Raw genomic sequence first — 13,532 nt, 5'->3', positions numbered from 1 at the left:
GCTGTTGCAAGGAAGCATCACCAGCAATCAGAATTACATTGGAAGTTGCAAGGTGCTGTCTATGGATAACTTTGCTGAAAGAATTCTTAAATCAGGTCTTTATTGGATGAAAGTGAGCTGTCCCATCACGATGGTGTCAGGAAGGGGGAGCCATTGTCAGCAGATGCACTATCCCCCCCGTGCCTTGGCCAGCAGCAGCATCAAGTGGTGCGTTGGTGCATTTGCTCCATTGGCGCATTTTCAGTGATGGTGTCCAGTGTGCCACAATGGATGATGATCCAAAGTCAGGTGTTTCAAGCAGTGTGTGTTATATGGGGAATTCGTGTGTGACTCACTTTTTCACGAAACACAGGTCCCTTGAAAACAAGCTCTGCGTTTCTATCGTTTTCGTGCCATGCAGACATTTCATACTTTGCAGATGCAACAACTGCCACTGAGCTGTCTATGTGTCCCGCTATGTCCAAACCTGGTTCAATGCTTTTTAAAGAGACATTTAAGGCAAATATCAAGTCAACATGCATTGTCACGTCATGTCCGTCCACTTTTTGTGCTCTTACGTCAGTGTAATATCAAATGCTACACAATCACGAGTTGCAACACAAGCCCCTTTCGTTGCTCTATTTAGCCATTCCGGAAACCTTGTAGCGTGTATTTCGTACCAAGAAAATTTCAAAATTAGAAAAAAGATAGTGTCTCAAGGGTCTGCATAGCCCTGTAGTTGGGTACAACTTCACAAGTTGGCTCCATTTCTTTTTCAATCAAAGGTGGACGCATACAAGCCTATGCTAATAGGCACACACTCTCGACTGACGTCATGAGCCGGACTGCTGGTGACCCTGCTTTCAAAGAACATTGCAAAGTGCATGAGTGGGACTATTTCTTTAGTCACAGAGGCAATCGACTACCACGCTTCGGTCATGTGCGCGAGGGGCCTCTCCTAGAAACTGCCCACTCCCCAAAGGGACAGAATGACAGTGTAAACACCATCACTGTCCTTTACTGCCCGATGGGTGGCACTATGGCTTAAAGCTTCCCCAAAAAGCGAGCCGACGACATCAGTGTAACTGCATCATTTCTTTTTTCTTTTATTGCGATAGCAATTATATGGACAGTCTCGGCTGGATTTTGCCGTCGCCGTCATGCACCGTATATGTAGAAGTATGTATATATATATAAAAGCCCCAAAGAAAAATAATTTAGAAAAATGCTTCCGAAGCGTGGAATCGAACCAGGGACCTCTTGCTCCGCAGCGAGTGGCGCTAACCACTACGCCACGGAATGCAGGTCCTCCACGTAGCTAACGACGAGCGTTATATACACACCTTTACCGATGGACGGACTCAGAGACGGCCGGCGCTTATAAGCGTTTCTTCATTACCAGCGAGATGGCGCTAGGAACGCGACGGGCGCATTTAAAAGTTGTCGGCGAGCTCGCTCGCTTCTTATATTTGCGCAGGGAGAACCTTGCCCTTCCGCTGTCTGCTCGCGCGGTTTTCTCGTGGTGAGGGCAAGAGGGATGTTTCAAGCTTTCACCGTGATGCCCGCGCTCATGTTACGGAGCGCACGAAAGTCACTCTAGCTCAAGAGACGCCGCTAAACGAACAAACAGAAGATGAGTGCGAACTATCAAGTGTCACAGCTCGACACTTGAAGCACGCTAGTTTCCTTCGCTGCTTCAGCCGCCTTTGCAACAGGAGCGCTGTTCAAACCCATTGGCGAGCCTCACTTCGTATAGCATTAGTTTCTTGCTATCGCATTCATTGCTTCGCCCTTGCGGTGAAACTGTGATTTTTTTTGCAGTTGAGGTGAGTTTTGTGATAGCAAAGCAAACACAATTTTTTGTTAATGCTTTGAGGCACAATAACGTAAATATATGGTGCCACAAACAAGTCCCAAATGGTCAATGCTGTACATTTATGGCACCGTTTGCATGCCTGAAAAATGTGTCAATTTTTCAACTTTTATTTTGCCCAGGCCAAGAAGTGCTGTTGCCCTGAAAGGAATTTTTGTTTCTCGCACCACTGACCTTTAAGCTTTCATCCCAAGGTTTGTTTACATTGGCATGTCAGCAATCACTTCCACATCACAGGTGCGTGGTGGTAAGCTTTGGTTACGGTTCATGACTGGTATATTTGTTTGTTGCAGTTGCAAAAAGTGATGTATTAATGTTTACCTGGTTTGTAATCTCTCAAAGGGTGATGGCATAATACTAAAGCTATGCGAATAGCAAAATTTTGGGTGCGAAGCGAATTCGAATATTTCTAGAATATTTTTCTAATACTTTGAAGCGAAATTGCAGAAAAAAAAGTTAGAGAGGATTTCTAAGCATATTCTTATGAGATAGCAACATGAAAGTGTTTCTTTTTGCTAGGTTGACGAAGCGCTGGCGGGGTGGTGTTTCATAGTTGTCTTATCAAGAATGAGGCAATGTAGAGGCCTAATTGTATTTATGTACATGATTTGGTGCAACCAAAGTGTTGCCGACAACACTTTACACGTGATAGGCAAAGATGCCATTTCTTCAGCCTCTCCTCCTCTTTCAACTTTTGTGGAAGCCCAACTGACGTGGTGGACAAGGGTGTGCTCCCTTCAAGTCTGGAGTTCCAAATCTGCCTCGTAGACGTCGATATATAAAAACAGCTGAAATTTTAGACGCTAAAAAGCTTCGGCGTCCAATTTTTCGGACTTCCTGCCCAAATTTCAGGTCCAAAACAGCATTAATTGAGCCCCCACCTCTGCCACATCTTTCATCTCCTTGTTGGAACCAGTGTTTTCTTGAGTTAATACATTTGCGACCGTAGCGGAGCTTGAAAGGCAGCTTTGCCACAATACGGGGATGTGAGGAGGTGAAGCATACTGAAAATCTAGGGACCACTTCCAATCGGACGTTGACTGTGTCTTGGCAAAGTTCGACCGTAACGGAGCTTGAAAGGCAGCTTTGCCGCAATACCGGGGTGTGATGAGGTGAAGCATATTGAAAATTTAGGGACCACTTCCAATCGGACGTTGACTGTGTCTTGGCTTAGTTCGACAGTGACTGAGTTTGAAGGGCAGCTTTGCTACAATACGAGTGTGTAATGAAGTAAAGCATATTGAAAATCTGAAGGGGTCACTTTCAATCGGACTTTGACTGTATTTGTTTTTGGGAAGTTCGAATAGTTCAAATAGTAAAATTCCAGTGCGAATCGAATCGAATAGCAAACACTATTAGAAAAATATTCGAAATTTAGAATATTCGCACACCCCTACATAATACAGTAGAACCTCGTTGATACGTTCCCGCTTAGTACGATTTCCCGGCTCCTACGCTCGAAGTCGCGAAAATTAAAACTAACCCAATACAACACGTTCCGGTTAATACGTTCCCGGAAAATACGATTATTCGGCAGCAACGTTCAGCACCGCGGAAAACTGTGGTCGTATGATACGTTTTGTACTCAGAAACTCTCCTTGAGGTGTGCAAAAAGGGCCCTCTCGTGTACTTGTGAAGCGCGAAGTGGCAGACAGCTGCCGCGCGGCGACGACAGCTTCTCCGCAGTGCTTTTCCCCCCTCCGCGCTTTCTCTGCTTTGCACAATTGTCACCTTCCGTGTCTTCTCCGAATTGCTCGATCGCTGCTCTGTCAACCACACACCGACCCGAAGGTAGGCGGCGACGCTGGCCGTCAAACTCTTCAAACGGCTTGCCGCGGAAATGCACGCGCCGCCGCTGCACAACACACTGCGACCCGTAACTATAGCAACGCCGCCATTGTGCCTAGTGAATATGGCCGATAATTTCCCCCACACTTTTCTCCCGGAGCGCATTCGTTTTTGGGTTGCTCCGCCCGGCACAATTCCAATCGGCATTCGTATTTCTCTGGCCGGGCAATTCTGCCTACCAGCGGGTCGTGAGAAGCTGCCAGAAAAAAATTGTTCTGGAAGATATCTAGGAGGTTTTCGGTTATCAGACGCCAAAACGTGACGATGCGCGCTCGCCGCCATCTTTGTGAGGACTCGACAGATCGCAGTGCAGGTACTGCGGGCACTTAGGGACTTCACTTTCGGTTGCCATTACGCCAGGCGTTATCTTTTAAAGCCCGTTCCGCTGTGCGAGATGGTGCGATTACGAGTGGCGGCGACCAGCACATGTCACAAGTTAAGACAGAACGCAAACTGATCGGCGCGAGTGTGCGACGTAGTACAGTGTTCTAGAAGTTTGTAGTGCGCTGAGCGGCGGAGTGTGACGCACCTAGCAGCATCATCTGAAACTTTCCGGCGGGTTGCTGGGGGCGCGTTGCTGTTTTGTGCGCAAGAAAAGTCAAATTTAAGTTACGGTGCGCAACACACGGAGCTTCTTTTCATGCAACTTTTCTGTGAGTTGTGAAATAAATTACTGTCGTTGTGACTGATTTACGGAGGGTGGGCGATCTTTTAAGCGGATATTGCATAGATGAATGCTCCTCCACGTAGCCGCTGCAGTAACAGATAGGGCATGTAGTTGGGGCGTTGAAGTTTTTTTTTTTTTTTTTTGTCCTGCTGATCGATACGATTTTCAATGCCCTTTCGCGACTGTAGCGATCATAGCGACTTCACTCTCGCCTTTCGAGCCCCACAACAACGCATCACTTTTTAAAAAATTTTTATTCCCATATATGAGCTGGTCTGTGTAACTAGGAGAATCTGTTGCTGGGCCTGTTGGTACATACTTGAAGAAACAAAAAACCAGCTTATGGACGCGTACACAAGAAGAGAAGACAACAGACACTCGCTGGAACTAGCAACAGGTTTAATGAAACCATCGCACATAACGTTCCCAGGAAAGCCAAGCGCGAATAAAACACATATGATTCACAATAAAAGGGAATGACATCAGTAACCACATTTTTCTAAATAAGCAATCTCTTTCTTTGACAGTGACAGCTACACTAATGCATTTGTTCAAACCATGTTTCCAGATTTGCGCTTCAATCACTTCACGTTCGTATTAATTGCGTGGTTCCCTTACCAATAATTTGCGTGCCTTTCACATCAGGAGAACAGCCGGCAATGAGCAGGCACATTTGCTCCTCCTCCTGACCTGATGGACGAATGATCTGATTTTATTGCCACAAACCCCTGCCTATGTATGTGCAAATGCTTGCCATGATTAACAATGCAGAAATGGTCATTCGTGGTCGAACAATAAACAGCTGACGTCGATCTAACAGGCACTGGAGCATTCCAAAAGGAGCCCAATCCCTACGGGTCTCCCGCTTCCCACAGCTACTTCAGTCTCCCCTCTACATCTTATGTACATCTCTGTCCAGCCTGTTTCATCCGTCCGTAGTTCTGAGCTTAGGACTCCGATAACGAAACAATCAGCTACGTACCAGCGTTCTTGCTTAATTTTTTTTAGAAGTACCCTAACTGCCCCCCCCCTCCCCTCCACGAGTATGGTTTTGCTGTCACCGCCCTCCTGTTTTCTTGCTTTTATTGTTACCGCACTTGACTATGCGATCACCTAGCTTCGTTGGGTCCAGCTGTTTTTTGTTGTCAAACGCTGCCCCAGCAATTTCTCTGCACATGCGCTGCATGCCCTATGTGCACGACCGCTGGAGGCTGTAGAAAGTGCGTCTCTCCCATTCAGATGCAGCGGCGGGCCGTCTTTGAGACAGTTGCAGTTTGCGGATAGACACAGATGCCGATCGTTCAGAAAAACAAGCATACGTAAGTGCAGCAAAGCGGCACGCGTGGTGCCAATCAACAAAGGTCTTTCAAACGAATGAATGGCGTGAACATGCGCTGCAGGGCATACATGAATGGAGAAACAGCATAGCTTCACTAATCAGCTTTAAAAAATGAATAAAATGCTCGAACCCCTACTCCCTCTATTTTTTTTCTTTTTGTCTCTTGTTGTGTCAGTGTGGTGGCCCTCTTACCGCCTTCAACTCCGCGGTTGTTGGTCCCCCCGGAACTACATCGTAACCAGCGTAACCCCGACCAGGGGGACGCGCTTCGCACCCCGCAAGAGAAGTTTTCAGGAGAAACTGGCGGCAGCGCCCCTGGCGGGTGCCAAGGCAGTCGACGCGGAGAGGGCCATGGCGGTGCGGCGCAGGGATACGGCAGTGAGACCACTGCCCCATTCTAGTACACTGTAGATGTAGCATGCGATAGCCGCGAACAGCTGTCGCTTTCGGGGACGCTTATCACTTTCGCGAGATTTCGTGTATTGTGTTGTACCGCGATTGTTACGTGCACTGCGAAGAGTTGAGCTAGCTTGTTAAGCCTTTAGCGGGGCAGCACTTTTCTTCACGGACGGGGCGAGTCACGCGTGATCTTGCGAACGTACGTGATCGTATCCCAAATGCGTATGCTCGAGAATATCACTTCTGCTCTTCGGCAAACCTAGCTCCATATTTCCAAGTGGCAATGCAGAAAGAACCAACGCTCACGCGGCGCAAAGTTTCGTCTGCTGACACGGCGGTAGTGTTTCGTTACGTTTACGCTGGTTGTCCCACTTTGATTTTACAATACAGTCAAACCTCGTTACAACGAACACCACATTAACGAACATTTCAAATTAACAAACTTTAAGAAATCCCGTGCCGAGTGCTTATACACTCAAACCTCATTATAACAAAGTCGCATCTGCCACAAAAATAACTTCGTTATATCCGAAAATTCGTTATAAACGTTTATTTGTAACACTGTAGCTATGACAAGACTATTCTTCATTTACTTCGTTATAACCGATAATTCGTTATATCCGTGTTCGTTATAACGAGGTTTGAGTGTAGTTTCAATGTAAAAATATTTCACTACTATGAACTCCAGAATAACGAACATTTCAGAATAACGATCGTTATTTAATTCCCGTGTAATCTTAACAATACCTCAGTACTACGAACTTATATCCCGAAATGCGAGGATTCTTAGATTTCAGTGTAGCAGACAACGCAGCGCGAAGAGCGGACGCCCTCCCACAAAAACCTGAGATGGCGCAGGAGGAGAAAGACGCGAGCGGAGAACTTTTTTTTTTGTTCCCCTCCTTTGCGGAGGCGACAGTGCATCAGGTTTTGTAAAGGCCCAACCACATGCATTGCACGCGACTTTCGAGCGAAGGTGACTGCGACAAACGGGCTCTGTCGCGACGGGAGCACCCACATGTTCGCGGCAAAGTGTCACAGTTGCTCGATTGAAAACTATTGCGTGCACGCAGGCAAATTACGAAAAAGAATTACAGAGTAGATGAATGACAACATGCCAAATTTATTATTGTCTTGTTTGAGATAAGGATGCCATAAAAGCGTTTCGCGACTTTCTTTTTTCGCAATCTTATGTTTAACCGCGACAGTAGTATCTGCTGTGATCCCATGGGGCACCCGGAAGCGTACGCTGCCTACACTACGTCGCACTTTGCAAACTGCGTTATGTTGGCGTTAGTCCACGAGGCGCATCTCGACAATGTTTCCTCTTGCTGTCATAGAACGTTTAAGAAAAGCCACGGCGCCTCACATCGTTGCTTCGCAGGGAGAAGGGCTACCTCACACGACAACGATGTTGTCATTGCAGCAAGCTACCACCGAAACATCAAAACGAACCGTCGATCGAAATTAACGACAAAATACGGCCGCTGCCTCGCTCTCCGCGTGAGATGGAGCTGTAAAGAAGGTAGTCTATAACTTGCATTCCTTGAAGTACGCGCCGACTGGAAGCATCACGAGCAAATTGCAACCGAAGCGAAGGTCAGAGATGCTGCCATGTTGCCGGATATCGTCATGCTCACTTCTGGCCGACAAGCGATGTTTCCTGGCTTTCCAGAAACCTGCGACGCGACAAGCGACGGCAATGGATGGCCCTCCGCGACAGCAAATCCTGTCGGCCGTCGCTCAAAACTCGCGTGCATGCAGTTGGGCCTTAAAGGATTGCAGTGATGACATGGACGACGATGTCACGGTAGCACCCGAAGATTGCGACGAGTCCGTGTCGGCCACAGATGGGTTGGACTACTTGAGGACACTCCGCAGATTCATAGAAAAAAGCGGAACAGCGACCGAAGCGGCGCATAAAAATGCGGATGGTCCAGAATCGTTCGTGACGCAGAGTTTGTGCTGCACCCGTCAAAAAACGATATTTCAAATAAACGTGCCTTGTCTGACGTTCACGTGTGCATTGTTGTGAGAAACGAGTTCAAGGACGTACCACTGCAGAGGTAGGACGTTTGCGTTACTGAAATTCTATTGTTATGGTAAATTTTTGGGCTTTCACTATAACGACCTTTCAGAATAACGAACATTTTTTCGCGGTCCCCTGAAGTTCGTTATACCGAGATTTCACTGTATTCGTGTTGTCTCGGGATTTCAATACACGTGACCACGACGTTATTTTCGGTCAGGACCGGAACTAGCTGGCTGACCTCTGGCGGCCAGCGAGATGCCAGGAGTTCGAAAATCGAAGAGTCCCTCCATGTTTTTTGAGAAATAAATGTTTTTTGCTCTTGCACCTCAATATGGGTTTGTCAGCCTCAATTTTTACTGGATTCAGATCGTACGTTTTCCCGGATCGTACGTTTATCTTACGCGTTTTTTCGGAAACGTATCAACGAGGTTCTACTGTACTCGCTTGTTTACTGCCTTCAGGACTGCGATTTCAGCGGTTCAGAGGCACTTCCTAGTACATACAAATGACGCTGCTATATATACAAACCATTCTATGAGGCTCGCTAATTTTTTTTACTCAAGAATAATGAATAATGATTGTCTTTAAGTGGCGATAAGACGGAGCATTACTGGCAGTTTTTCTTTTTCTAATGGGCACACAGCGACAGAGTTTTCTTGCGTGACCTTCCCATACAGTGATTACGCCATCGGCATGTGCACCAGTTTCTCAGCTGTGAGTGGGCCAAACGGGAATCCCTTCGATGCGGGCTACTGTGGACACTATAATGACCAATTTCAACAAAATTTCACTTTGGTCAAATTGGTTACACAGGAGCGCTATGTATTACAGAGGCAATGCGAGCAAAGCTGCAGTAAACTGCCTGCACATGCAGTGCATGATGCTCCAACCTTGGAGGAGGTCCCGAGCAGTTTTTTTTTGTCTTTAAAATGGTGTATTAATCACGACCGGACAATGCATAAACGGGGCCACTTCTTGTTTCCAATTCCACTGCCAAACATGTGAATTTCTGCTGAGCATTTAGGAATTCATAACTTCATATTTTAACCCTTTGTGGACCGAAGCCTTTACTCCCTTCTGTCCATTCAGGGCAGAAGCTAAGAAATGCAGAGCTCGTGTAAAAGAAGTTTACTTACGCTTTTAAAAGACGGGATATAATGCAGGGAGAAAATGCACACATGAATCAACCATAAAAGAGCTTGTCCAGCAGTGCCTGCCAACAAACTGCTCCGGTTGTATTGCTGTTGAGAGGGGCCCGAGAACAGCCCGCAAGGGGTTAAACATAAAATTTTGTGTAGAGGCTGCTGTCAAATCAGGTTTTTTTGTTTGTTTTCAGTTGTCCTTTAAAAGTATTAAGCGAGAGATCTGGTACATTAAAGGCTCCGTTTCGAGTATTTGTGGAAGAGAGGACTCGCCTCTTGGAGGTGCGGGCGAAGCAGCTGGGCCGTGTCTCGTGGCAGCTCACTTTCTCGCACTTGCGCACCATCGTGTGGTTTTCGTCGGACGACTGCTCGCTCAACATCTGCCGCTTCGCCACCCGCGGAGAGGCTCGCGGAGGCGGTGCTGCCTCGCCGTTGTTCTTGATGCGCGCCCGCTTGGGCATTCTGCTGCTACTGTGTGCCCTCCTGCGAAGAAAACGAGCACAGTCTCATGCCACGGACTGCACAATTGGATGACAAAGAGGTAAGAAAGAGTGCAACAACACTGCACCCGGTTACAACCTAATGAAAATGTAAAATACCCCCACAGCCATTGTGACCCCTCCCACAGAGAATTCGCATAAGTGCTCCATGAAATAGAGTTTACTCATTCTCGTGCTGCCAAGCACTTCTCCAGTGTTTCAGATAGTCGACTTTCGCAAACAGACCCTCGTTAGTGTCGCTGGTTTTGTGCAAGAAACTTGAACGTTTTAGAAAATTTCGTTATAGATTCTGACACCACTGCTCAGCCGAAAGTAATGTTTTAGGTAGAAACAACGAACCTTTAACGTTTAATATGCACAGTATTTACATTAGCCGAGAAAAAGTATTCATGGTTTGACCGAAAACCACCTAGCACGGCTGTCTTTCACAGGTGAAGGGCAGGTGCACCCCGGTTCTGTGGATGCAGCTGCCATTTTTTCTTAGGTTGCAACTGAGTGTAGCTTCGCTTCCGTCAGTGTCCACTCCCCTAACCTAAACCTTGACCTCTCTTCTCCTTTTATAACCTTGGCTTGTCAGCCAAAACAAACGAACAAGGGCACAGCCAGGATTTCATTTTGGAAGACGGGGTCCTACACCTCATGTGTGCGTTTCTACATGTACAGTGCTGATGGAATGGAACGCATCAATGTAGGGTAACACACACACTTTCGTTTCCCTCGCCTTCAGATCGTATAGTGTCAACTTAATATTGCCTCGTCCACTTCAAAGCCCAGATTACCTTTAGCAGCCAGGTGCGGCGTGACATCATGTGGATATCTTAAGCACTTGTGCACAGCTGTTGTTATGCTTGACGTTTTGATGCCATGTTTCATTCTGTGAGCACTGCACATACAATGGCTGTAAGAAAGTTCGGCCAGCCACCTAACATGGCTACGCCGCTGAGAACAAGCTTACTTGGCGGGGAAATCCCTTCCTTTTATAATTCATGTTTTCTGTAACACTGCATTCCACCCTCTTCCATTGTTTAACTCCATGGAACTAAGTTTAATTGCAGAGATTGTGCAGTGTGTGCAACGAGCTTCCATATGACAAGATCTGGAGTTCCTCTAAACTTCTCGTCAGCATACCGAGATTGCCAGGGCACGATGTAGCATGCACCTACATTGCCAGAAATTTGGCATTTTACCTCAGAGATGAGGCAGAAGATTTGTTCTCCATGTGCTTTACGTTCGGATGAAAAACGATTATGGTGAGGTGCAATTGATTATCTGCGCTCTATCCAATGTGGGGAAGAACAGGTGTAAGTTTCCAACATTTGACACCTGTAAAAGCTAACATTGTCACACTGCCCTTATGCAATTTTTACTTCCACAGGCAGCACCAAAACAGCCCCTATTCTTCTGCCATTAACATAATGACACACACTCACTCGTATGAACCACAAAAAAGTGATGGTATGAATGTGCTTCATGATAAACCAACACAGACCCGATGTTCACTATGCTGTCTCAGAGCTCTGTGCCTCTGGCCATCTCACAAGAACAAGACTGTCTTTCTGTAGGTTTTCTCAACTCATTATATTGTCAAACTACTTTTCGAAGAGCAACAAAGCAAGCACCACACCATCTGAGGTTCGTGACACAAATCATTCTGAAGGCACCTACATACACTGCAGACTTGCCCGCACGTTGCCCTTATCAATGCACACAGACGTAAAAATACTGTGGCCCGTGTGAAGAGACCATGCCTTCTGCCGCAACGGTGTGTAGTTTATCAGATAAGCGGACTTCTTTTCTTTGTGCTACCCAAGCAACGTAAGTATCTCACTTGGAACAAAAAGAGAAAACGGCAGTCAGGGAAAACGTGAGCGCTAAGAAAGCAGTTGCTAAATTTTTCGAGACCCTGATACGGTTGCTGCAGACAAGTCGTTGCTACATGCTGCACAGGAGCTGTAGGATAACGTCAGCCAGCGTTGCAATTGGAAATGTGTTTCAACATTAAGAACTTCCATATTGTCCCGTTTTCTTCCAATAGTAAAGACGAATATTATGCTGTGTCGTGGGTCATTTCATCAGCACGCACGTTTGAAGAAGGCAGGAGGATACACGCCTCCAGAAATACGACAAACTCTCACAGCACTTAACCTGCCCAACTAGGCCATCATAATTTCACACAGTCCACTGGGCCACACTTGGAGACCCGTATTCCGTCACGACACCTGCAGTAAGAGCTTTCCTTGGGCAGAATAACACTTCCTACCGTTTTCTTAACATTTACAGCTAGTAATGGTTACAACATTGGCAACACCAGTACCCTTCGATTGAACATGTGGTCGGCTTAGTTGCAGTTTAACCAGTCTGTTTTGAACATAGTTACACAGTAGCTTTCCTGAATGTGAACACATTGGAGAAAGGTGTGATAAGCACCCTTTGCTACATATTAGCGTGAGACAGGACAGTTCTATGACTGCACTTCCAAAGCTGCTGCGCTGCAAGTGGTAAAGAACAAAAGAATTCACCGTCCGAGTATCGATTTTCTGGCAATAAGACAGTCCTACGAAACGGCGTGGACCAATACTGAATGTTCAGAACGATAAAAAAATAATACATAGGGCGATCTGTCTTCCCAGACGCCAGCAGCACTCGCGGTCATGCGTCAACAACGGCTAACGGTTTTCCAGTACTACGGAGTCGTGTGTTCCAGCGAGCCGATAAAAGTCAACGTCGCTCAAGTGAATGCAGCCAGGGATTTGAGGTCACGCGCATTTAGCCGCGCCTGTGCCTCTAAGCAGGCACGAAGACTCGAGACAAAAGGTGTACTACACCGGCGCATTGTGTTCCCGTCTTGCCCGCCAGTTCGTCAATGCACGAACGCCGGAGAAGGTACGAAAAGGTCAAAGAACCTCGCAAGGTTCCACAATCGGGCCCTGTAAATACGCACGCGGAACTGCAACGGCGAAATGTGCGAAAAAAAAAAAACAAATAAGGGAAACGCGAGTACAAAAATAAAACGAAGCGGCGCCTTTGACAGGCCATTTTTGCGACAAATACACACAAAAGCAGCGGTCTCCGCCGTTTTGTTTGTTGTGCAGCCGTTGGAAACGCTCTTTGGGCCAGTCGTGCGTCGTCGCGTTCGCAACGACCGCTTTCTCGGCGCATTCGGACATCTTGGCCAGACAAAGAAAGAAAGAAGAAAAAAACCCGCGCCGCACAGACGCGCCGATGAACGCGCGAAAGAAAAAAAGAAAGAAAACCCGAGTCCGCGGCAACGCGTTCTTCTTTTTTTTCCCGCGCGCGCCGCTTCGACACGAGAGTTGCATTAATGAACGCGACTCATACAGTGATACCGGTAGAAACAAGGGCGCTAGCGTGGATACGTACTAGGCACGGCTTGATCGAGAAAACAACGGCAACACCGACGCGGCGTCCAACGCGGGAGTCGAAGCAGAGAGGGCCGCCATGTTGGTTGTTTGCGAAGTAGGGAAAAGCCGGCACGGCGTGCGCCGCTCGTCACCGCGAAAAAAATAGCACCGCATGGCGCGTTGGCGCGAAATTCGAAGTTAGACCATGGCAACACTGTAACCATGGCAAACATTGCCGACATAATATTTTGAGAAGGTTAGACATCGCGAGACATGTTCTGTTTGGCAGATTGGTAGCCCTCCTGATTGCAGGAACACTTTTCTTGAACAGCCGCAGAGACGATCTGCGAAAGAAGTGGCGGAAAACAAAAGCAGTACGCTTCGCTAAGTG

The 13,532-nt window shown here is 47.1% G+C and overlaps 1 protein-coding gene across 1 annotated transcript in view; it reads right to left on the bottom strand.

Annotated features, from left to right (window-relative positions):
• The window catches only part of LOC119383890 (lysine-specific histone demethylase 1B), a 121,284-nt gene extending 108,041 nt beyond the window's left edge, over window positions 1-13,243 (bottom strand). Inside the window, exons 1-2 of the mRNA XM_037652161.2 lie at window positions 13,161-13,243; window positions 9,553-9,762 (exon numbers count right to left, since the gene is read on the bottom strand). Coding sequence (XP_037508089.1) covers window positions 9,553-9,740 — 188 coding nt within the window. The 5' untranslated portion in view covers window positions 9,741-9,762; window positions 13,161-13,243. The remainder of the gene's footprint in view (window positions 1-9,552; window positions 9,763-13,160) is intronic.
• Window positions 13,244-13,532: the final 289 nt, after the last annotated feature.

Source organism: Rhipicephalus sanguineus, chromosome 2 (assembly GCF_013339695.2).
Source record: "Rhipicephalus sanguineus isolate Rsan-2018 chromosome 2, BIME_Rsan_1.4, whole genome shotgun sequence".
Classification (NCBI taxonomy): domain Eukaryota; kingdom Metazoa; phylum Arthropoda; class Arachnida; order Ixodida; family Ixodidae; genus Rhipicephalus; species Rhipicephalus sanguineus.
The sequence above is the reverse complement of the archived record's forward strand: the minus strand, read 5'-3'. Positions and strand labels throughout refer to the sequence as shown.